This window comes from Accipiter gentilis, chromosome 9 (genome assembly GCF_929443795.1).
Source record: "Accipiter gentilis chromosome 9, bAccGen1.1, whole genome shotgun sequence".
Taxonomy (NCBI): domain Eukaryota; kingdom Metazoa; phylum Chordata; class Aves; order Accipitriformes; family Accipitridae; genus Astur; species Astur gentilis.
The window spans coordinates 25247323-25273116 of record NC_064888.1 but is presented as its reverse complement, the minus strand read 5'-3'; the positions used below and the strand labels follow the sequence as shown (position 1 = coordinate 25273116).

Below are 25794 nucleotides of genomic sequence, written 5' to 3'. Positions count from 1 at the left end.
TTGTGCAACACTGAATGTACAACTGGATCTTTAAAGGAACTTACTTTCTCCCTCCCTTCCCCTTCTCATCCCATCTATCAAGCTATCATCTTAAACAAGCAGGAGCTAGTTCCTTTTCTCTGCCAGTCCTTCGATCTGTAGTTAGTGGTGTATTATATGTGCCAGCTTTGTTTTACCAGCAGATGGGGGTAAAGTGGAATAAATATAACATGTTGTTCTGGAATAATAAAGGGATTTAAAAAAAATAGATGAAAGGAGACTTGGAGGCAGTGAAACAACTAAGAGACTGAGCGTTGCAGGGAGGAGCAGACGTGGAGCCAAGTGGTCCCTCTAGGAGATGGGGATACACCGAGTTGTTGGCAAGCTGTAATGGTAGGCAATCTAGTTATCAAAATACTGCATGCATGTGTGCAGCAACCAAGAGAACTGTTCAGCAGCTTCGTGACTAGCTGTGGAGATGGCAGTTCACGTAATACATTTAGAGAAGATTCTTTTTGTGGTAGGGAGAAGCTTGTGATCCTGACACCAGAAGCACAGATAAGTGCATGAGAGTTCATGGAAACTAGATTACAGAGAAAAAAAGCCTTTAGTCCAGGACCCTTGTGATTTCTTTAAAATGATTCCAGTTTTGCTGTCAAAGACTGCTAGACAGAAACATGCCTAGAAGGCTTAAAGGGAGCTTTTGTTTGTTTTTCTGTAGTGCCTGGAACATGCCTGAGAGGACAGAGAGCTTTTTTAAAAGCATAGACTCCACACATGCAAAGCAGCATTACATGGGCTGCCAGCATGGGAATATGGCAGAGACCTGGGAAATTGTTATTTGTTATTAGGAAGAAAGCCACAAGCAACAGAGGAGCAGTAGGGCCAAAGATGGGCATTGACTAGGGATGCCAGCAAAACAGATTCATTTGTATCTCAAATAGGTACAATGATAAAAAGCTAAAAGCAGATAAAGGCAAGCTAGAATGTCTGTTCAACCATGACATATTCAAATTTACTGAAGCTGACTGAAGGAACAAAAACAGTGGGCTACTTATGTTATAATTTGCCTAGAACTGACAGAGATAGGAAATAGTAGTTATCTTGGAAAAATCATCTTAGAGGGAGAAAATTTCAGAGGAGCAAGAACTAGTGAGAGACGCTCCATACAGTTAAATTGCAGTTCAAGTGATATTATTTTAACAAATTTCAATATTAGTTTTCTGTCCCAATTGAAAAAAAAAAAAAACGGGCTTTGGGGAGGTTCAGGCATCTTGACAATCTATCCTGGGCATTTAACAGAAGTGTCCAGGTCCCCCAAGTAATTAACAAAGCAGGTGGGTTTCTCACTGCTGTACTCTTAATTGCCCTCTGAAGCACTTTACCTCTTTCCATTGATGGTATAAGAAGCCTATACTTTTGATTGGGATACCTAAATTGGTTGCCTATAGTATGTAATGTAGCAACCATACAGAGTATGCAGGGTGAAGGAAAGCAGAGCAGCAACTAAATGCAATGTTTTTTTACAAAGTGGTAGTGTACTACTCCAACTACTTGCACATATATTGGCAAGATGTTATTTCAGGACAGATCTCTGAGAGGCAATTTCTCAAGAATTCAAGTGATGGCTTCTTGGAACAGCTAGTTCCACAGTATGGGCGAAAAAAAAAAAAAGAGGCTTTTCTTGACTTAAGCCTAAACAACACAGTTACTTGGTTCAAGAAGTATATATTGTTTTACCACGAAGTAGTAATGATCAAATCCAATGAATTTCAATATTTCTAATGGAAGGCTCCTACTGAAAAGTAGTCCATGGCACTGATTCATAACAAGAATTGTGATGAAAAGAAAGAATGTCATTACAGTGATATTAAAATCAGGTATGAAAACATAAAAATCCTAAGACTTGCTGTGAAGAATATATTTATGCAGATTTTTAACTAGGTGACAGAAAGTAGGAAGGAGGTTCTAAACGTTATTTGGATCACACTCTAATGGTCACAAATTGTCAGTAAAACCCAAGAAAAATAAATATTTTTTTTTAAAAGAGGAGGCTTGTGGGAAGTGAACACAGTTATGTATATATATGTCCTGCTAAGCATAAGTTACCACAGAGCTAAACCAACACATGACAACTAGAAACTTTTCTTTTGGGATGATTTTTCCAACATCTTATAATTCACTGTAACCAGTAATAATGTATTTATACATTTTGTGAGGGATATTCTTGGGGAAAAAAAGTTTTGTGATCCATTAAAACAATTCTTATGTTCCTGCAAGCAAAGTTTAAAATCTCCATCCAAAGATATTTTTGCCTGTAATGGATAAATCTCAAAAGACTTGGACATTTACCAGGTAAACATATTTGCATTCCTACCTGAATGCAGAGTAGGCAGCCACACTGCATTTAAGGGACTAATCCTAACTTAAGGCACATCTTCTATTTCATTTATTTGTTCCATGAGTAAATTGAAGACAGAATCTATTTATCAGACCTCTCAGATCAAAGCAAAGCAACACAACAGTTGGTTATACCTTAAATTTAATGTAGAATTGGGCCTAACAAAACTTGGAAAACCCTAGGTGGTCAAAAAGTTCTAAAATAATTGTATATTTGAACTGTCTTAAGAGAAAACTAATTTGCAAAACTGAATTAAAAGTCATTAATTTGGCTTGATTTTGAGACTCTGCCACGTAGGTCTCTATTTTTGTACGTATTACCTGGCTAAGTGCATGCAAGAAAAAAATATACCACCAGTTTCACTGATGCTATACAAAGGGTTTATTGGATTTTACACTAGAGTATATTGCTACAAAGATTCAGGATGGGCACTGAAACACAATAGCAGACTTAACTCCTTATCTATAGCAGGGTTTTTTTTGTATTATCTCTACGTAGGCTACAAAAAAGATTCATCCTTATTTTCCATTCATTCATTGACAGATTATTAATGTTATGTTCAAAGACACCTTATCAGCTACAAATGCTGATACATTACCAAAGTTCAAACTATGTAACTGTTGTGATTTTTATATTTTCACTTGGATTACCTTTTTACATGCAGGTTCACAGAATTATTGAATAGGCGAGTGAATTGCTTCCTTTTCAACTGCTTACTAAAAACATCTATTAAAACATTTTAAAAGTAAAATGTCTTGGACATCAGTGTCACACAAAAACCATGTGTAAAGCAATTTTTAAATTGATTTCTTACTGAAAGAAGAGTTAGTATATTGGTAGGCTTTGTTTATTGCCAATATTATACATTTAAAGGATGGGAAAATATTAGCAAATTAAGTATTGTTGCTTTCTATCACAGTTGAGTGATGTAAACAAATGGCAATGTACCATTCATTTATGTACATACCAAAACCTTTTTCTGGATTTTGTATTTTCTAGCAAGAGAGGGAAAATTTTAAGTGCTTTATTCAAACAGTTTATTCTAGGATTATTTCTGTGATCCACTTCTTTCTGTAATTCTTTATAAGCAACTGAGGTGTTTCTTCTGCACATGTTATAGGAAGCCTTATAACAGTAATTTATGTCCTTATTGATCCATGGAAAATAATATTTCCATTCAGTCCAGAAAATTACTGTTTTTCTTCTTGTATCAAACATACCTCGATTGTTGAACTGTTGCCTTATCGTCTCTCTCAAGATCATGGTTACACAGTGATACAATCCAGCTGTCTAAAAATAGTAAAGAGTAGTGCTTGTATTTCACCTGGGACTGTGATTATTTTGCATAGCCTTGTACCCGCTGAGTGCTTAGCCAGTACAGCCAGTGCCTAACACCTGATAAATTCCTCTTTAGATGGCAACATTTTTTGAGTGTGTGGGGTAATCCTATGTCATGGGGGTTTTTAGCTATCTGGGAAATATATTTAAAAGTTAGCCTTTTTGTATTTTAGAGGTGACTGAATACATTTCTATAAAATTAAAAAATAGGCCCTTTTAACTTTACAGAGTTACATAAATGCTAACTATTGCTGTTAAGATGAAGTTACACAGGATGCCATTTCAAGAGCAAGGTTACTTGGGGTTAAAACTAAATATGTCTCAGCTTCTATCACTCTGGAGTCCTTCCAGGAGAGTTAGTGGTCATCCTTCTCCCTTTCCTTTTCACTTCTTCGCCTCATCTGGCCAGGCCCTTTGGTCTTCAAGATAGGATCTCAAAGTACTTAGCTGGAGTCTCCTACCTCACTTCACCAATACGTGCCCAGTGGGAGCCTATTTTACTTTCCAGATCTACCTCGTAACCTGAACAATTTCAAAACTGGAAACAGAACAGTGGAATGGAAGATTAGATTGGTGTGGAGGTAGTGGGCATGACTAAGATCTTAAAACCTGAAAGACATCTGAAATGCCATCACTGCACACAATATACGTGCATACAAAATAAATGCCCCATAGGCATGTAACAGTGAAATAGCTTTCTCCTGGTGGTTTAGTCACTGTTTTTCTTCAGAAGTAATTTCACTGATGATCCTTTCTTTGTTGTCTGGACAGCTCATGCAGCAGAGCTACTGCTATCTTTGTTGATACTGTCCATGTATGGAAACCCTTCACTGTGGACCAGAATAGCCCCTGCAGTGTAGATGGGGACATAGCACCCAGCCATTTATTGTGGCCCTCTTAGCTTGTAAACAAAAATCCTATGCAACAGATAAACGCTGGACAGAAGTTGGCCTCGTTTGTATTTGTTCCAAGTTAAATGATATTCCTTGAAAAAAAAAATATGAAATGCATGCTAGTTACTAGGGATCTTTAACTGTAGGCAAACAAATTATTTTTATCATTTGAGTTAGTTTGATGCAACCGGCAAAGTGCCTAGTGTCAGCCAGGTATTCAGAGCAGAGCAGAGCACTGTAGAACTTATGACAGCATATGTGGGAGAGTACACAATCACCACAGGGACTTTCTTCTCTATTTAGACACTTTATAACAGTATCTAATAATTTTATTAGGAATATCAGTTTCCCATTTTATAGCTAGATCAAGTGATCTGAAAGCAGTCTATTCGATGTAGCAAAGATCTGAGTGACCAAAGTGCAGACTTTTCTTAGCAGACTAACAGATACATGCCTGCCCTCGCGCTACTAGCATTTTATCCGAGACGGAACGATCACAGTAAGGAAACATCAAAAGGTCTTAGGAATCCTCCAATTTAGCCAAAATAGCTTTTAGCAAAACAAAATTGGAACCAAATAAAATCATACTTTTTCTGACCTATTCTCATTTGGTATGTGCTCAGGTAACACAGAGAGGGCAGCTCTGGAAAGTTAGATTCACCTTATAGAGAGTACGAAGTAGAAACTGTCCCTTGTATCTAACAGCACAGCAACACCAGCTTCTGGGAGAGAATTGCTTTGCTTTTAGTAGAGATCTCACAGAGTCCTGTAGGTGTAGCCCACCTTAGCTAAGAGCTGAATCAGTCATTTTTTTGCCCAAGTGGCCTGGCTCTGGCTAGCAAAGTATTATAAAATTTTGAGAAGTCATGTTGGCTTACATAGAGAGACCTGCGTGGGGGAAGTTCAGTAACATACCTAAGTGCTTTGCTAAATAAGCTGGCCAACCTCCCAGGCCCTTTAGGATAGGAAAGGAAACCAAAGGCTTTGCTTCTGGGCCAGGCAGTTCTGCTGAGGGAGGCCTGAAGTTCTGCATGGGCAGAAGGGGTAGAGAAATAAATCTTGCTATAGATTCCCTCAGCTAACATTCCTCAGTACAGTTTTATTTATCTATGGACAGATTTATAATGTACTTTGATGCTGAGCTCATAAAATTCTTAAAAGGAATATTTAATAAGCCCCTGAAGAGAAGAACCAGTTCTTGTATAAAATCAGAGACATTATGTTTCAGTATAGCAAGAAATTAAACAAGTATTCATGCTGAAAAAAGCTATGGGAAACTATACTAGCTAAATCTAAATTACACATTAATGGCTGCCCTGAGACCACTCTCTAAAGTAGCAATCTTGTCAGTCAGATGCCAGCTTGGAAGCATAGGCTAAGAGATGGTGTGAGCTGGTCCCTCACAGTGCTGAAAGTCCAGCACCTGAGGCCAGCAAGGCTGCAGGCTGCAAGCAACTTGTGAGGCAGCAGGACGGATGGAAAATGGACAGGGAGTACAGCATTGCTGCTTGGTCAAAGCAGCATATATACAGTTTTGTCTTTTTTTATGGAGGTAATTCGCCTGTAGAGATGGTAGAAGAGTTCACTGTAGATATGGAAAAAGAGTTAACTCAAGAATGAAAGGGGAGTTAAGTAAAAGCAGATGTGCTGCAAAGTGATATTGGAACCACCCAAACAGTTGTATCGGCAGAATGGAGTAGTCATAACCTTGCTATTATTATTGGTCTGAGCATTAGAAATGCATGAACTCCAAGCTATGCTTCCACACAGGTCAAGCTCGTAGTGTTCTTCAAGCTAGAGATCTGTATGTATGAACAGAAGTCAGCTTGGGACAGCACTGAAACTCATCTGTTAGGAAAGACACAACTAAGGAACCAGATGTGACCTTTAGTTACTGAACTACTTCAGAAATATATTTCTTCTTTAAAAAGAAACAAGGAATCCAAGACTGTCTATGTTTGTATTTTGAAATTGCCCGGTTACTGATTTTTTTAATTTCTAAGTAACACTTTGTCCAAATACTTTAGACAGAGGATTTATTGGCCGTTATTCTTTCTTAGGCAAACTGCCAGTGTCCTCTTTTAAACCTCTGCTTCTGCAGCAGCTGATCCCAGCACAAATGTGAAGGCTTAGGTGAACTTCATATTCCCCGGACAGAGCTTCCAAACTTATATTGTGTAAAAGCTTGATATAGCACCTCTGTATCTATATTGGGAGGAGCTGTGTAAAGCAGCTAGATATGTGGTTATTGTGAGTACTGGCAAATTCTGCTGCTTTTTTCACTTCTGATGCCAAGCACTCTGATATATCTTGGAACACAGCCGGTACTATTTAGAAACCCTGCCTTCTGCCCAGTGTTCAGGAAAAAAGAAGTTGAGTGAAGAGAAACCAACACAAACACGATGTGCGTTAAGTGTCAAAAAGTTTCAAACCAGAATTTAAAATCAGTGAAAGACCTTGATTTTTCAGGCCAAAATGGTGCTTTTGTTTTGATAACACCTGCCTTAGAAATATGGCTAAGAAATTACCATGTAATTCTGCACACAGGCTATTTTCTACCGTGATCTTTTGCAAAACACTGGGGCACTTAAAATTAATGGATGGAAACATTAGCATAAATGCTAACCAAGAATCCCAAACAACAAAACCCAGTGAATATATAAAAAAAAGTCTCAGAATTTCAGGTGGGGGGAATATTTTCACCAGTGTGTGACAATTATCTGCACTTTCTGGCTGCTTAATAGGAAAATTTACCTTGCTTCTCTTACAGGAAAAAGTATGTTTGTAAAAAGCCAAACAATAACACCTTTTCTAGGGACTGATCACAGAGAAGAGAAAGACCTTCCATAATTTCTTGGTATCTTGACTGGTGTTCATTTTACATTCTGCCTTTCAATTCAGGGATCTCTAAACAGCTTACTAATGAGCATTTTTTCCATCAGCTATCAGAAGGTTTTAAATCATCAAGTGATTAACAAGGAAAAATATGACAGAGATAGGGGAACTGGTTTTTATGTTTGCAGCTTAGCTTGGGCATGTTGTGTTGTGCTGTGTTCAAACAGCAACTTGATGTGGGCATTGACATTCCAGGCTAAATTCAGAAGGAATTCAAAGCAAGGCCACAGTGACCTGCAGGGACTTACTTGTACATTCTTTTCCTTTGCTATGTGCCTTTTACCACCTTCTATCACTCTCCTGCATTTACCCATATGAAACTAACACACTCCTATTTTTAAATTGCTTCTGAATTTGATCTAGACCCTTTCCTTAAAAGAAATATTCACGGTTGTGCATTTGAGCTGCTGAATTGGAGCTTGTTTGCAGCAGACCCAGTGACATGCAAACCTTGTTTTTGCATCTGACATGTTAGCATATGGTAAGTCTAATAGCACACTTAAGAGTGAGGCACCACTTTGGAGCTGACAGGCTGCTAGTTTTTTAAGCTGCTGCTCAGCTGTAACTGAGAACATGACTGCTGTTAGTAATTTTTCAGGGCAAAGAAGAGCATCTGAAATCCTGCTGTGGCTTCAGCAAACCTCTTTGACATGACCCAAAATGAATTAGAAAGACTCACTGAATCAATTCTTGGCTGTCTTCTGTTAGCTACAGGTGAGAGGAGGCAAGGATGGATCTGATCCCTTCCCCTCATGTCAGGGCAAGAACGGCAGGTTGAGGCCCCTGTTATATTCCCTCCATCAACCTGCCTTGCCTCAGTCCGGTGATGAGTTTTCCACTGTGGAGTGTTTGTTGTATGGATGTGTGACCCCAGCCCCGAGGCTGGCACACACAGCAGCTACACGTGCTGGGTACTGGCACAGCTCCTCTAACTGCAGGGACAAAAAAAATAAGAGCAGTAGGAGGAGGAATGGAATGGCAGGAAAAAGTGCCTCTTAAAATGTCAAGCACCACTTTAACTCTCACCTTTTGCTAACATTTGTGTTGCATCGCTTGAAGCACAAGGCAAAGTGAACAGAGCAAAGGAAGGCCAGTGGCCAATATCACCTCTGAATTAGGGCCCTTGGGCTTAGTACTGCTCAAGGACACTGAAAAGTTTTTAAATAAAACTCAAGACAGAATTTCTGCCAGAGAAGTGATGTTTAGATAAAATCAAATGTGCCTACAAAACACTTAACTGCAGTGAAAATACAGAATATATGAAGACTTAAAATTTCCCTTCACATTTAGGCAATATATCTAAATAAAAAGATTTTTTGCTTAGTTCTTTCTTGGCACATGTTACATTTAAATTATGACATATGTGGTGGGAGGAAATGACCAACGTGCACTGGCAGTGCTCTCTTCTTGTTCCCCATTGAGGAAAGTATAGGACTCCATAGCAAAGTGTCATGTCAGTACCCGTTCTGGGACACTGCTCAGAGACAGAACAAAGCCTCTGAGATATGGAGCCTCTAACTCAACTTATTTCCTAGCCTGGCATCCATTTTTTCCATCACTATTTCTTCCTGCTCTCTGCCTCCTACTCCAACTTAGACCCAATTTAATAGATTATTCCAGACATTCCTATTCAAAAGTGTCCCCTGGCAGGAAACCAGTGCCCTGTTTTTCAGGTGTTTTTTTTTTTTTAAAAGCAAACTAAGCATTTTCTTGGAATGCATGCTCGTATCTCTCTTACCCACTCTAAATCCATGCATACACTTTTTGCATCAGCCATCCTATCACCTGCCTTCTGAGCCAGGCTACCAAAGACAAATTTAAGGTGGATGAGTAGTCAATTATCTGCACGAATGAAGTCTCAGTGGGTAATTGAACTCATCTACTCGTAAGACTTAAAAAGGAAGAAAACTGGCTTTAGATATGATGCTGTGTATCAGCAATGGAGTCATAATATGTTTCGGTAGTCTTATCCTGCTAAAAATATGCTGACTCAACAGTTAAAATATTGTACAACATAACAGTGGCTCAAAGAATTCTACAGTAGTTTGGCTATAGGTTGTTGGAGTGTATATAGTACAGGTATATCTGTAAGTCTCCTTTCCCTCCTGCTAGAAGGAGGATGATCTTTGACCATATGACTCTCTTGATAAGGCATGAAAACATCATCATTCAGCTGTGAAATTTATACCAGTATTAATCTGCTGGGAAAGTATCAGGTTTGCTCAGCTGGTCTGCTGAACCACTTCTTCTGCAATAAAAAAATACAGACAGATGAAATAAATATTAGGCAACACTTCTTGAAACTATCATAGGTTTTTTACACTGTTTCTGTTATAGCATTGCAACAGATTGGTGTTGGTTATCACCATTCAAGCTGATTGAATGATACTGGCACTGAAGTACAGAAACCCACATATTCAAAGGAACCTTGTGCTCCATCAAATTTGTGCAAACTATTGTGACTGATGATGCACAGTGAAAGTAGAATTGTCTTAAAACTCGGAGCACCTCTCACTGAATGGCTTTCTAAGCATCTCCTTGCCCCATCAAGTAAAGACTGGTAGTAGGAGTTTCAAGTGGGAGTTTCCACCCTTATTATTACTTGTATTGTAAGGATTACACACTGAGTGTAGTAACATTGTTCTGGGAATGATCTTCAGGAGTATAATTACTCTTTCAAATTCATATGGATAAAGAAAGGAAATGATCCCAAGAACAGAGGACCTCAAAGACCCACAAAAGCAAGAGGAATCTCTCCGTTGACTTAGCTGAGAACCTGTCATTAGAAATGTCAGCTGCAGAATCATGGCAGGGACCTTCTATATTTACATGGTAACAAGTTATCACTTCACACTAGTTTGATGTGCTTACACTGGAGTAGTTCTCATTTTTTCAGAAAATCTGCTGTTTCATTAGGCACAGTTGTTTATAATCAACATTGTATCCAATTCTAATAGGTTTATACAGTTAAAGTAGAGATTAATGCCTTATTTTGATAAAAATGGTAGAAAGAAGGTTTTGCTAATTTCAACAAACTGAAGTAAAAAAAAAAAAAAAAAAGATGTCTGAGTCCAGGAAGCTCGCTACCTTGGACAGAATGACCTTTACCTGCAAGAGGGGATTGATTTACTTTTGTTTTTATATATGGTTGTAATAAAAAACCAGGGCACAGGCATGAGCCTGAAATGCAATTTACAAAATCTATAGTGTGCTATAGACTATATTATGTATTTTTAAAGTTCTACATGCCATTTAAAAACACAGAGGACAAAACTAATGCTATATTACCTGTAAAACTTATAACAATGGATGCTAGAAGTAGGGCATGCTAGAAGAGACATTACATACCAATGAGTCTAAGGATGATCTAGAACTTTTGATTTAGAACAAGATCAATGACAGAAAGCATGGGCACTCTCCTGTGCATAGAATCTTTGTAGAGATTTGACAATAGTCAAGAATACATTTAGACTTGTGAAGCTTTAGGATGTAGCATATGAATCAGCAATCTTGTTTTTTGGATGAACAGATAATGAATCATCACTTCTCTTCCTCTATCTGTTCTTATGTTGTGTTACATAAAAAGGCCAGGCATACTATTTTATTTTCTGGTATTATACCTGCAGGGCATTCATAACATGGTTTTGGAGCTAGCAGCCCTGATAACAAGGTGTCATTTCTAAACCAGAGACATTCCATTGACCAACACCCCATCCCGCTTTCAACATTGCTGTGCTATGACTAGCTGAGAAGTTTCTCCTTAAATACCTTCTTCATGGGATATTCCAATACAGATGGTATGAATTATGAATATGGCTATTATGTGGAGAAGCCCAATGTGTAATGCATGATGGCAATAATAAAACTGATACATCATTTCTATGCTACCACTTTTATACAGGGCTAGAATTTATTTTCTCTCATGCTCACTGTCTTTATGACTACCCTGAGAAGAAAAGCTACAAATGGAGCAACTTTCCTTTCCCTTGGGAGACAGAGAGTTTAAAAGTTAGCATTCTGGGTTAGATGGAAACAGATTTATTAAGATTTATTTTGTAAATATTTTACTTCCTCCCATTTCCTCCCTTATTCCGAAAGGACAGAATCACAACTTCCTCTCCCATAACAGCCAGTTGATATGGCCAGGCATTCACTGGCTCAGGAGATGGCTTGCTCCTGCCCTCTCAATAGGCTGCAAACTGCCTTTACTGGAATCCATTTATCTCAGCCTTTCCTGTTAGAGCTATGCAGCTTTGCATACATAAATATACAGCAGGGAAATATACAGGCATATGAAAAAGGATCAGGAACTTTAGGATGGTGTTTCCCTAACCCAGGAGAAGGACATGAATGCCGTGCCACCCACGCCATGTATTATTTTGTGTCCTGTCTCATTCTCTGGGAAGGGGTCCCTGGTAACTCCCTGCTAAAGGCAAAGAGAAGGTTGGTTTTTTTAAAAAAACCAGTTATGTTTCCAAGAACCACTCTGATGAACATTTATTCCTCTAAACATTCCAATTTTGTAACAAAGAAAAATTTCTAACTACCCCTGGTTAAGAGAACCTTTTTCCTTTTTACTAGTGTGGGAATAAAAACAGAATTCATTTTCTTCTCCAACACACTCAGTGCTTTCTCCTTCAGAGGGAAGTCCTCAGATAACTCCTCATATCCTTAAATAGTACATTATGACTAGTAAATATCACCGAGGTGAGATCTATGCTTTCATAGTAGCATGCAAGTTAGATGAAGTTAGTGCATGAGCTGTGTTTTCCTCAATGAACAAAGTCCATCCACTTGCCTGGTTAACACAGTGGCTAAAAAGAACTAGCCAGGAAGAATGTGTGTGGGTTAGACTAGCATTTGAGGAACCTTAAGTGATCTGAAGCAAATTTTTGTTGGTGTGGTGTAGGAACAGCATGGTGAAAGAGTGGCTGTGATTTTTTGCATTAGATGCCTTGTTAATGGGCTTCAGAAAGAAAAACTGAAAGGTTGCCAGCCTCAATGCTCAAGTGAGATAAGGTAAAGTAGTAATGAAAATCTTAGTGGCTTTTGCTAAGCTATCAGGGCAATAAGCCTTGGGTAAATGATTACAGGAGATAAAGTGGAAGTGTGGTGAACCAGTTTAGTAGACTTGGAGCCAGAAGGGATGAGAAGGTGAAATGTAAATTGACAGCATGAGAAGACACACGACCAAAATGAATTAGAAGAAATAGTAAGATGGAAGCAGCAACACGTGTGGAAATAAAGATGAGGAAGATCTTAAGATGTAGTGTTGAAGAAAAAGCCTCCAAAGAGGTTTAAAGTTGGCCTATCCATGACAGCAAGCAAAGCAAATGGTTTCTGTATCAGCATTTTGAGGAGAACTTTTTTTGAGTTTCACAGATAAGTGTGAACAGGTGTCATTTGGAAATGGAGGCAGATGTTAAATCAAAATGCCTGAAGGCCTGAAAGAAAGATTGCAGTAGTCTGTTTACAGAAGTCCAATATCCCTTCCATACATGACTGAAATCATATATGAGAGCGCGAATGATTTCCAAACTGCCAGATTTGGAACAAAGAGTGATGAAAATCATCCCCCAACCCACAAATAAAATGTAACTTATGTATGCCAAAATACCAATGAAATAACTGCTGTTTCCCAAACAAACCAAACAGGCCTGAAGAAATTGCACAGATCTCTACGTACCAACCTGTACAGAGGCTTTGCCACAGCAAACAAAGAAGTTCTGCTTGTGCTCTATGTATGAGAGAACACCATGGACCTTGTTTAAAATCCTGAAATAAAGGCCAAGGGATGTGATTATTCCCCTCCATGGGGCACTTGTGAGTTTGCATCTAGAGAACTGTGTCCAGTTTTGGGTCCCTCAATAAGAAAGTCTCATGGACTAACTGGGGTGAAACCAGTGGAGGGTCACGAAGACAGTTAGGGGACTGGACCGTGCTGCACAAGGTGAGGCTGAGAGACCTGAGTTTGCTTAACTTGCAGAAGAAAAGGCTAAGTAACAGTGGGTCAGAGTGCAGCCTCCCACTACCGAAAGAGGGAGTAGAGGGAAGATGGAACCAGACTTTCCCCCGGAGATGTACATCAAAAGGAAAAAAGTCAGCGGTCATGTGTTGCAGCAAAGGAATTCCAGATAGATAAATGGAAGAAATTATAAGAATGGTTAAGCACTGGCACAGGTTGCCTAGAGAAGCTGTGGACCCTGTCCTTGGAGGTATTAAAAGCTCAGCTGGACAAGCAACATGAGCAGTCAGATCTAACTTTGAAGCTAGTCCTGTTTTGAGGAGGAGACTGCATTGGATGACCTCAGAAAGTCTCTTGCAACCTCCATTATTCTATGACTGTAATTCTCCAGAGAAGCATGCAAGATTTTTCTCACTGATTAAATCCATTTTAAAGATTGCAAAACTTACTGTAAGCATTATTGCATATAAGGAGCAAGCACATTTTGACAGTAAACTCTCTGTGCTCTGGGAAGCAGCATCCAAGAATAACCCAAAGAAACCAATTTATTGCAAATCTGTTATTTAGCCCACAGACCTTTCTACACTCAGGCCCCTAACTACTTCCCCTCCCATTGCAGGATGAAACAAGACTGATGCTGTTACAGCACTTGGATTTAAGAGCTTCATTCTTTCCAGCAAATCTAAAAATGAGATTAATCTCTGCATGAAATTTGACCCCTGTGAAACTGGGGAAATATACATACATACATATATATTTATGTTGTGCATCCAAAAAGGATAACTAGGTCAGATTCTAGGAAACTCTGATTTTACAGCTGAAGTGATTAGAAATTAGACTAAATCTGAAAGAAAAAAGGTTCATTTGTCTCTTAGACCTATGCCATAGGGGAGCTTCCCTCCCCGCCACATAGCAAATGCAAGAAAAACTTGACACAGAATTTCACTGTACTGATTTCCAAGCCCTGTTCTTCCCTTGTGATACACAAGACAAAACCAACCTTGTAAGAGAACCTAAAATACAGGAATGGATCATGTCTCTTGGGTGGCAGAACAAGAAAAGGAGCATTATTCAGACTGTTAAAAATCTTCAAGACACTCTGGGTGAACATATTGCAGATGTTAGCTGGGCCGCTGTCAGATATAGCAATGCTTATTCAGGATGAAGGTTTTCATTCAACATAAGTCTTATGGGAATGGTAACCATATTGAAAAATCATGTGGCTCCTGCAAGGCTGTAAGGAATTGTTCATGTGTGGATAAAGAAATCACATTTCTGCTTGAAAGATAGCAAAGACATCCCACATAGCTGATGGAAGTGTCTACTCAACCAATGTTTCCTTGGTCACACAGAATTAAACATAAACCCAATTGCACAAAGCAGCATTTCACTTACTGTTTTCTTTGGAAAAGACTACTGATCAGCAGAGGTAACTCCTCCACCTGGGCCTAGGAAACAGAATGGAGAATAAACGCTGATTATCTATACACAGCATCATGATTTATATTTATGAAACATTTGGCCACAGAATCTCAAGGTTCAACCTTCTTGGGTGTGTAGTTAAAAAAAAAAAAACCACAAAAAATGAGAAAAGAAATGTAGTTTCAAAAAATACTGAAATACCGCATTTCGTTCAAACATCTAGAAGGGCCTTTGCATTCTCAAAAACTGGTCTGTATTCATAAGCCAGATTTATACTCACGTATAAAATATATGCATGTGTTTTGTTTTCTGCACCCTTGTGAATCATTCACTGGAAGTTCAGATTATTCCAAGAATGAATACCTACATTCATGTTCTTCTGTCTTTCAGTTTTTCTTTCCCTTTTTACTTTAAGCAGCAGCAATTTATAAGTAACATGGCATTGTCTTTATTTCATCAGTTGCTTACTACATACAACCAAAGCAATTATACTTTTAAAAGGCTGCATTTTGCATAAAAGCTGTTTAAGGGAATCTTGCTCGAAATATCCTGAATTTAATACGATCACATTACACAAAATATTGAAGCAGCCTGAAATACATTTTCTTGCTTTTTCTATGTCAGTTGTTTCAGAAAGCAATGCACTTCTCTTGCACTATGCATTTCCAAAGCGATGACTCATTTACCATTGACTAATCTGTCATTAATCAGTCTTAATAAGATTAGACATTTAAAATAATTTTCTGGCTTCTAATTCAGTCCAAAGCTTTCAGTTTCTAGGAATTTAAATGCCTTAAATTTAACCTTACAAAGTTCTGAGACCCAGTACTGGCAAGAACTTTTGCTATTGACTTAAAAAAGAGCCAGACCTAGACCCTGTGCCAGTGCTTAAAGAGTTAGGCCTACATCGTATCCTGGTGAGACTGATTATCCTTATAATCACTGTAAGAGAACATAAACCCCACCCATCTCTGCATAATTTCTTGATGACTTTGGCTGCATGCTGCTTGCCCCTTTCCAGGGGTTGGGTGTATTCTGCCAGGCAGATCTGTGAAAAGGCCTGATTTCTACAAGCAAGCTGCAACTGGCTAGAAAAGGGATTTACTGTTCTGTCAAAGTCTGAGTTTTCTAACATTGTCTAATAATGCAATATCTAGAAAAGTTATACATTTCTGAAAAATTACTATTCCCATCCCCAACTTCATGTCATTTTGTCTTTTTGAAATGTTTCATTTTATTTTTTACCTTCTTTCTTTCAAAATTTAAAGTTTATTCCAAAAGCAGCATATTCCAAACAAACATGGTTTAGCTGCAATTTCATCCTGAATGAAACAAAAAATGCTCTCGGAGTCTCCCAAAGCATAGCAGTATCACCATAATAAAGAGGAGTTTTGTGGGCACTGGAATACTTCTTTTCCAGACTTTCTGTAATTTGTCTGTTAACAGGTGGTCACAAGTTACTGTTGTCCTCTTGGTGAGGGGATCCCAAAGGCTCAAGCATGTTAGGTCTGGCTGAACCATGAGGAATGGGGTAATAAAAATTCTAAAAAGATCAAAACCTTATTTATTCCTCATATGGACTGTGCCAGTGCTGAAGGAATCCCTAAAACAACAACGGAGTTTCCCAGGACAAGTTTCCTTGGTATATATTTGTAACCATTAGGAATTTTCAAAGTTCCCCAAAAGGCTCTGAGAAGCAAGTAAATAAAATAACCTTCTATTAAGACTAAATAAGCCTTCTGCTCACTGTATTTCATCGGATAAATCACTGATTTAAAATTTTCAAAGGCTCAGAGGCTCAACTCAGTTTGGACTTCACTAGTCTTGCTATGTACCTGAATAATTACTACTTGCATCGCAGTCACCTTCATAGAAACCTGCTGCCCAGCTTCATAGATAACACGTTTACAAAGATTAGTCTTAGTAGCAGAGAGCGAATATTGAACAGAAGAACTCAATTCAAGAAAAGAAAAGCAATCTATTGTATACCTTGTGTGACTGCGCTGTCCCCTGGCCTAACGGACCATGTCTGTCTATTGTTACAGATACACTTTCATTAAAGCTCTGTTTCATTCACAGGTGTTGAGTGATGCTGCAGGAACCAAATATGTGCCAGCCAAAAGAAGGTGGATGTTTTCTAGTAACCCTGGTGTTTTGCCTTTGCCCTAGCAATTGATTTTAGGCTCAAGCCCCAAATCAAAACCTTCCCTGTTATATTGCACACTATAGCTGCATTGAGCTAGCATTGCTCTCCCACCCTGCAAACAGCAACAGTTTTTCAAGGGATGCATTACTATGCGAGTGAAATGGAGATTTATATTTTTTTCTCTCTGGACTGTTTTTCCTATAAATGTGGTCGTGACTTAAATTTGCTCTGAGGAAATGCTTGCTTATCTTTGCTTCAAAAGGCTTCAATCAAATGCCAAAGGCCGTGCGACTCTTTCTAAATCCTCAACTGCAACATATCTCCTTTCTTCCCTCCTGGAGCTGTGGGGGAGGACAGCAGAGAAGCACAGCGACCTGAGAGTAATGAAGTCAGCGTAAACCACAAAAACCTTGTTTAATTACTCAATTTCAGAATACAGATTGAAAAAAGCAGTTCTTTCATTCTGCTCTGCCGTAAAATAACCAGAGCCAACAAACAAATGACCAAAGTAGCCCATTGCTGCCCGATAGCTGACAGAAATGCACAATCACTCATTATCTGCTCTCAGAGCTGCTGACTGAAAAGCATTGCTTAGTTCAGACAGGTGAAGAACAGAGAGACCCAGAGGGCTGTCCACATATAAAAAAGTATTCGCTGTGGAGCTAATACCATGTATTTGTCTTTGAACAGAACAGTGTGAACCCAATTGCCTGCTTGTCACCGAGCAACCTCAGTGAACTCCTTGCAAAGTGAGCCTGTGCCTTACATCGCCTCCGGATCATCTAGGCTGCAAACTATTTTTAAAAACATACATTTAAAGTTTACTGGGACTATGGTCACTATACTAAAACTGTATTTACTATAGCTAACGTGTTGCAATTACCTTCTTACGCTTCAAGTGCAACGTTTTCAGAAAAAGAACTAGACTAGGTGGTCAATTTGAGTTTCCTTGTTACAGTCGCAGTTGAAGGTACAACCTCCTATGATGGGGCTTGAATTTATAATCAACCCTGCCTCTTCCAGGAATATATTTCTGCCATTGCTTCTATGTGCACCTACAAATGTCAGGAAAGCTGATATGCCACAAAGTGCTGTCAAATGCACAGCAGGACAAAGATTTTTTTTCCTCCGGTGTTCCCATTTTAGCAGCCCTATTTGAAGGCAAGACAGACAGACAGACAGATCTACATTTTAAGCTGCCGATGACAGGAGAGCTGCTGAACCAAAATAACTGGAAACCTGAGTCCTCTATAAAAAGCACAGCGAGGGAATCATCATTGACAGTGCAAACTGGTGTGCTACCTCAGATAACCCCATCGGTTTGCCTCGACGCAGAGACATCTCCTCGGATGAGGAAAGAGTTACCTTGGCTCTGCACAATGCTCTCTGCTTGTATTGGCAACCGGAAACTGGGACACCGGTCTACGGCCATGAATGTGCTCCAGGTTACCAAGTAGGCACAAAGTTGCTGTCTCCAGTCCGTATTTACTGACTTGGGCAATGATCTGCCCATGAAAGGCTCTGTATCTCACTACTATTTTTTTGCTAAGCATGTCACCTTAAATAATCTTTCATGTTGTTTTCTAAGTTGGGCAAAACAGGTATTTTACCACAAGGGGAACAAAATTTTTTATAGTGGCAAACAGTGCAAAGAGCTACTACATAGTAGCAGAAATACGTGTAGCAAAGCCTTGAGGCGACTCCTTTTGTGCAGACTTCGTGGAATAAAATAATTTCCCAGGTCTTATTTAATGCCTGCACATAGGTAGCGTGATACAGCAGCTGGGGCTGCTGAAAGTCTTTGCAGTTCTTCCTAAAGACGAATAAACTCCTTGCAACTAGCAAGACTTCCAGAGCACAGGTACTGTTTTCTAGCACTTTCCCTAGGCAAACGATGAGCAAATATCATCTACCTTTGAGAAGGAGCTGGCAGTCACCAAGAGATAAGAAAGATGGAGAAAGGAAAGGAGAGGAAGAGGATGTGAGCGGCAGCGATGTGACTTGAGAAGCGGAGGACTGGGGAAGGTCATCCTGAATAACTGGCGCCAGGGAACAGAGCGGGACTTTCCAAAACCTTGTCTGCATTGCCAGTTAGTGCTTCAGGCTTCATCTGTGTGACACTTGGTGTCACGTGCTGGCACGAAAGGCAGGAACTTCAGTCACCAAGGGTCCGAGCTAAGAAACTGAAGTCTTACTGTCCCATGAATACTCGCATTATATGTACAGAGACAGTGTACCGATATGTGTGCCACACATCAGTCAGCAGAAATCTTCCCTCTCCAGCCCTTTCATGACTGTTTTTTCTCTCTGCTTCTGCGTAGCTTGAATCCGAAATGGAGGTGTCCTTGTCACCACCCGCCATGCTCACATACTATCTCCTAATAAACTGTCGCACATAGCACCAGAGCTTTTGATTTTTTTTTTTTTTCTGCTCACAAATCAGGAACAGAAAAATAACTTGGTGAGCCAGAAAAATCCTGTGTCATCTCTTCATCCCTGCCCGGCCCCTTTGCTTCACGTAAAGCACAGGACTTCCTGCTGTTTATTTGTGGTCTCATCTACTGGTAAGAACTATGAACTGGGAAAATTACAGTTCCCAGACTCTGTATCGCATCCTTCAGGGCGACTGCAAGTCATCTGTTGCCCTTGGGAAAAGAGCGAGTGGGCCAGCGAGAAGGCGAGAGCGGAACCGTCGATCCGCAGAGGCCGTCAGCAGCCAGGGCGCTGCCTGTGAAGAGCAGAAACTCGGGGACGGACCTTCTCCGGGTGACTCTCAGCCTGCAGAAGACAGGGCGCTGCCACCCGCGGGCGGCCCACCCCTCCCGCAGCTGCAAGGGCTCGTCAGCCTTGCGGGTCCCGCGCCCGCGGCCTTCTCGGAGGCAGGTACCGCAGCATCGCTACGGCCAACGCTGCGGGGGCCGCGTTCAACGATTTTTGCCCCTTTGCTCTAGAAACGGGCAACAGATAGAACGCGGGGACTGCAGCGGGCCTGTCACCTCCTCAGACGGTGCCTGCAGATCACCACGCGTGGGAGGTGAAAAGCCCTCGGCACCGTTCAAATTAAATGCCCACAAGTACGTTTTCGGGGGGGGGGGGGGGGAGGGGGAGGAGGGCCACCGCGGGTGGCCCTGCGCGGGGGGCGGCACACGGGCCAGCCGCCGCCGCACGGCCGGGACACGTGAAGGGGAGGCGGCAGCCGCCCCCCCCCCCCCCCCCCTCCCGGTCCGCCGTCACGCACAGCCCCGCCGCGCCGCACCCCACCCCACCCCCGCGGGGCCGGAGCCGCCCCTTGGCCGCCCGCCGCGGGAAGGGCCCCATAAAGGCGGCGGCGGCGGCGGCCGTGGCGGGGCGGCGGAGGCGCGGAGCGGCCCCGGGAGCAGCAGGCGGCCCCATGCACTGCAGCAGGTAAGCGCCGCCCGCCCGCCCCCGGCACCGCGGCAGGGAGCCGCTCCGCTCCGCCCGCTGCCCCCGCGCCTGCTTTCCCTCCCGTGGTCTTTGGGTTTTTTTTTTTTTTTTTTACTGCTTTCGCTCCCGTTTTTCTTCTTTTTTTTTTTTTTTTTTTTTTTTTTGTAGGTGCGCTCCTCCGGGCCCGCGGAAACAATAGTCCGCGGGCTGCAGCCGTTGGGGCTGCAACGCCTCGAAACTTGCGCCGCTCCCTTCCCTCCGTCCCTCCCTCCCTCCTTCCCGTCCTCCGGTTTTACGGGTCCTGCAAAAGCGTCCTTACGCCTCTGCGGTGCCCGGCAATGACGCTGCTGAACCCGCCGCATCTCTTGCTGGCGGTTCGGTTTTGCCTCTTCGAAGTGGCAGCCTACCTTTTTCAGGTTGTGTTGCTGGGGGTTTTTTTTTGGTTGGTTGGTTTTTGTCGGTTTGGGGTTCCCCCCTCCCCTCTTTTTTTTTTTTGATACTGCAAAAGCTTAGCAGCTGTTGCCCCAGGAGCTGGTCACAAAAGTTGCAGAGAGAGTATTGTTGAAGCCTTAGTTCTTTTCCTATTAAAGCAAAGCAAACTTGATTAATTTGATGCTGGCACTCTCCTCGTCCTACTTATTATGGCAAATACTGCCACAATAAAAAAAAAACAAGGAGAAGAATTAAGAGGCCAGCGCAGATTCAGCTTTTTTTTTGGCAGGGCTCTGGAATACCAGTGAGAGCCCTGGAAAGGAGAAAGCCATTTATTTAAGTGACAGAGCAAATGCTCTGGCTTCCTGTGACTCAACAAAAATCTGCACTTCCAGCAAGGACTGCATCCTTCTCAGAAACGATGTGCTGCAGTTGAAGCCCATTTTTACAAATATTCAAGCTAACTGGCTTTGCATGGGCCATGCTCTTGCATAGTAATTGTGGTTTTCATCATCTGGGAGGGAGGGTTATGAATAAATCTTTACAAATAAAGCTGTAGCATTCTTACTGAATACTTGCAGTAGGCTTTCGGCATGGACTTTGGGAATTATGAAAAGATGCTTTTAAGCCAGTTCTTGAAGTCCGGTGAGGTGAAAAAAATAAAGTGTGTGCCCTGCCCCCGCAACACACTTTCTTTTTTGTCCTATTCACTCAGCAGTCAATGTTAACAGTGCAGGAGACCTCTGTTACTTAGACCTGGGTTAATAGCTCATAGAAAATATTTCCAAAAGGTGCTTTAGTATTTTTGTCTGAATTAACCAAAACCAGGGTGCCTAACATACATTTATGGTTGTTCAGAGCCACAGTGTGATGGTTCTGCACCAAGGTACATAGCCTCCCATTTGATGCTGTGATGGGATAGGTGACTTGCTTAATATAGTGCTGTCTCTGCTCAGAGGTGAAGCAGCAGATCCAGCTTGCTGGAAGTTTAAGACCTGGCTCAGAGTCTCTAAAAGGGAAGCTAAAAGGTGGATGAGCACTTCCACTGTAACTGGATCTGTTTTAGTGGTTACTAGAATGTTCTTTTCTGTATTTTCAAGGAAATATGTTTAATTGGCTGTCACTAAAATCTATTTTTCAGAGGTTCGGAAAAAGCAGACAAGATGACGTTTGAATTGAAAGAGTTCAGAATTAGCAAGAAATGACTGAACAGTCTCACCCTAGTTCCTTAGCTTGAACTGTCCATTTTAATTTAGGCTGCGTTAAAGATGTGCAAAGATGAGGCCATGAATAATTAAGACAGCAGATGAAGCAAATATGCATTCTTAAGACGCTTCTTACCTGATGTAGCAAATAATAATGTCCTGTCTTTCTGCTTTTCAGAATGATACAGATCTTGGACCCGAGGCCCTTGCCAAGTTCCATCATGCCCGTGGACGTGGCCATGAGAATATGCTTAGCCCATTCCCCACCGCTGAAGAGTTTTCTCAGCCCCCTTGAGGACTGCCAAAGAAACAACTTTGTGAACAGATTCAAACCTCTCAGACCATGTCTTCACATGAAACGCGACTCCGAAGCTCAGAAGAGTGACTGGAACCACTCAGCAGCCCGAGCCAAGAAGCGAGTTGTGTTTGCGGACTCGAAGGGGCTGTCCCTGACGGCAATACACACCTTCTCCGAGTTCCAGGAGCACCCTGGGTGGGATCTTCAGTTTGACCTCTTAGGCATTGAAAACATAACATCTGGCTTAAAGCTACATGAGGAGAAAAACTTGATTCTGAGTTTCCCTCGGCCCTCAGCTGACTACCTGGACTTCAGGAACCGTCTGCAGAAGAACTTGGTCTGCCTGGAGAACTGCACCCTGCAAGAGAAGGTGCTGTCGGGCACTGTGAAAGTAAAAAATGTGAGCTTTGAAAAAAAGGTTCAGGTTCGAATTACCTTTGATACGTGGAAGACTTACACGGACGTTGAGTGTGTATACATGAACAATGTTTACAGTGATTCTGAAAATGATACCTTCTCATTTACCATTGACTTGCCTCCTGCCATTTCCCATGAAGAGAAGATAGAGTTTTGCATTTCTTACCAAAGTGGAGAACATACCTTCTGGGACAATAATGAGGGTCAGAATTACAAGATTCTCCACGCAGAGTGGAAGCCTGATGGTGTTCAGATACCATCTGCCAAGAAAGACTGTGTAGATCTTCAGACTCCAAGGAGAGGACAAGAAAGAGAGCCTGATCAACTAGGCAGTCCGAGGCTGTCCACTGGTCTCTTTCCCCAGTGGCAGAGCTTGGGTCAGGTTGAAAATTCATCACCATATTGGTGATCGATACTAAGGGAGGAAGCATTCTTCCATTCGGCAACATGACAGTGTTAGTTTTCTGGTTCACATACTACGTGACGAAACCACCTGGCAGGTTTTGTTGGCTGTCTGAGCAAATCCAAATCCACTAGTCTGTGGGACTTGGTAAACCATATTATGCTACTGAAGTTCTTAGCCAACCCTTATACTTGGAAGGTAACAACACCTGGATAAAACCCATGCGTATTTCACCTACTGTAGAAATAGCATGCCTGTATCTTAAGTATACGCTGCTTGCTTTCTGCTGTTGACTCTCCCGAGTCACTAGGAGAGAGATTCTCGTAAGGAAGTATGGAAGGCGAATGGTACCTTAGTAAGCTGTAGTAACTGCATGTGTGAGGGTATGTGTGCCTGCACGGGGGTATTACATGAATGGAACATCACAATTCATTTTGCACCTATTAGGAGTGCAGTAGAGATGAGGTGATGCTGTCAGGACAGAAGCTTGCTATGACCCTCTGCGTGCTTGTAACAGAGGCTGGTAGGAATGCATGGCTAGGATTTGTGGCTTCAATACAGGTTAAGAAACTTGGAGAGGATAATGGAAACGTGGGTGAAGGGGAAGAGGTAGGCTGTGCTGTATAACTTGGAGATGTACAGTGTTCTAATTTCTTCTTTCCAAAGCTGGCCTTCTAAATCCCAGAGAAACTTCTATGGGATAAAAAGAAGAATACAGAAAACAAGTGGTTTCACATGCAAAGTGAGTGGTGGAAGTGACCACTGCTTTGGGAAGAGATCTCTGTCCTCATTGGCTTTGTGAATAATAAATGTCTTGCATTTGAGAACAAATCTAACCTTGACTTCATCATCCTACTCACTTAGCAGGCAGATGATTACCTTCTAATTTTAAAAGAAAAATGTGCCTTTTTAAAAAGATTTTAAAACCACCCTACATGCCAAAAATAGGGTTAAGTGACAAAACAAAGTGATTTGTAAACTTCCTAGTCTGTAGCAGCATTAGATGATTTGACTCATCACCTGATCTAATCTTACAGCATCTGATGGTCGAGTGTCCTGCTCCCTATTGCAAAGTTAGCAATGACATAGGCAAGGTCCTTCATATTGAAGATGGTGAATTAGCTGTACTTTGTGAAAGCTCATTTCTTTAAAAGAGCAGGGTTGCTACTAGTTTTTTCTAGACTGAATGTAGGCTCACACATAAATAGGAAACTGCTCTGTTTTATTGTACCTCATTTTTTTAAGTTTTTTTTTTTAGACTTCAGTAAACTAACGTATATTTTGTATCTGCTTATAATTTAGCTGAGCAGGCAAACTGTAAAGGTGATCTGTGTTGCATGCAAGACTTGTGTGAGGAATTGTCCAATATATGCTCAGCAGATGTGAATACTGGCACACCTTTAGCTGTACAGAAGTGGTGTTAACATCAAAATATAAATCACATTTTTGCCCATCGCTAAGAAGTGTAATATCCCGAGTCTGAAGCTACTAGCAATGCAGCAAGATGATAAATACTAAGGTGAAAGCCTCCTCCACTAATTGCACTTTTTCCCCCTATGTAACCCTTGCTGTTACATGTAAACTAGCCGTTTTAAGAATAAATTGTATTTTGATACACCTGGTTCTTACTGTGTTAGCTCAATCTGTCTATATTCTCAACTTCTTTAAACAACTTCAGCTGTGATATAAGGTACAGCCAGTTTGTTCTGTGCCATGGGATGTTGCTAAAGCTGGCTGTGGTATGGTATCTCAGGTCAGCAGCTGGCATTACCCCGAAGATGAAATCCAAGCGCTTCACTAAATGAGGGATCCTCAGAAGTGTTCACCTTATGGGTTGTATCATTCAAAAAAAAAAACCCCAACCCTGTACCTCGCCAAATTTAACTGGAATATTTGGGTTTGGCAGATTCTGTCAGAGATCTTGCTGTGCCATGGGTGAGTCTGTCTGGCATGAGTCTGTTTTAATCTGATGGCGAGACTGACCTGACAAGCTATAGTATATGAGATGCTTGCATGGGTGCATCTAGACAGCAGCACTTAATGTCTTCTGGCTTGCTTTCACCTGGGACTTAGCTCATTATGCTGCCTCCTGCAGCCATACTGCTGTTTGGGGCACTGGGATGTTGAGTTTTCTCCTCTTATACCCAGGAACCCAGCTGAACTGCCACCAGCACCAAAAAACTCCCAGCAAAATAAAGCATCTGGCTTTGAGGCAGCCATTCACCTTTGACACTGCAGCATCGACCTACCCTTGCAGTTACTTAGAATGGAAAAAATGGTGCATTTTTTCCCCAAGCGATGTAGTCCTTCGGGGGCAGAGGGTTTTGGTACACCCCTGCTTCTCCAAGGTGGCAGTTTAGACCAGCACAAAGTAAGAACAGGTTAGCCAGCACCAGTTGCACACCAGATACTTCATATGTGATTTCTTAATACATTAACTCGGTGACAAGATGCAGTTTAGTTCAATCCATTGCACACAAAGTCAAGGGTTTCCCAGCAAGAGATCTAGTTTTAATTATGAAAAAGTAATTCCCCAAAGGCAAAAGACAACATGGCACTAACACCATGTTTCTGACCTGGGGAATGAATTTTGAG

General features: G+C 41.3%; 1 protein-coding gene across 1 annotated transcript; it reads left to right on the top strand.

Annotated features, from left to right (window-relative positions):
- Positions 1-20382: 20382 nt before the first annotated feature.
- PPP1R3C (protein phosphatase 1 regulatory subunit 3C) lies at positions 20383-24816 on the top strand. The gene is made up of 2 exons (XM_049809620.1): positions 20383-20444; positions 22260-24816. Exons 1-2 carry the CDS (start codon positions 20431-20433, stop codon positions 23203-23205), a joined length of 960 nt encoding a protein of 319 aa, XP_049665577.1. The 5' UTR covers positions 20383-20430; the 3' UTR covers positions 23206-24816.
- Positions 24817-25794: the final 978 nt, after the last annotated feature.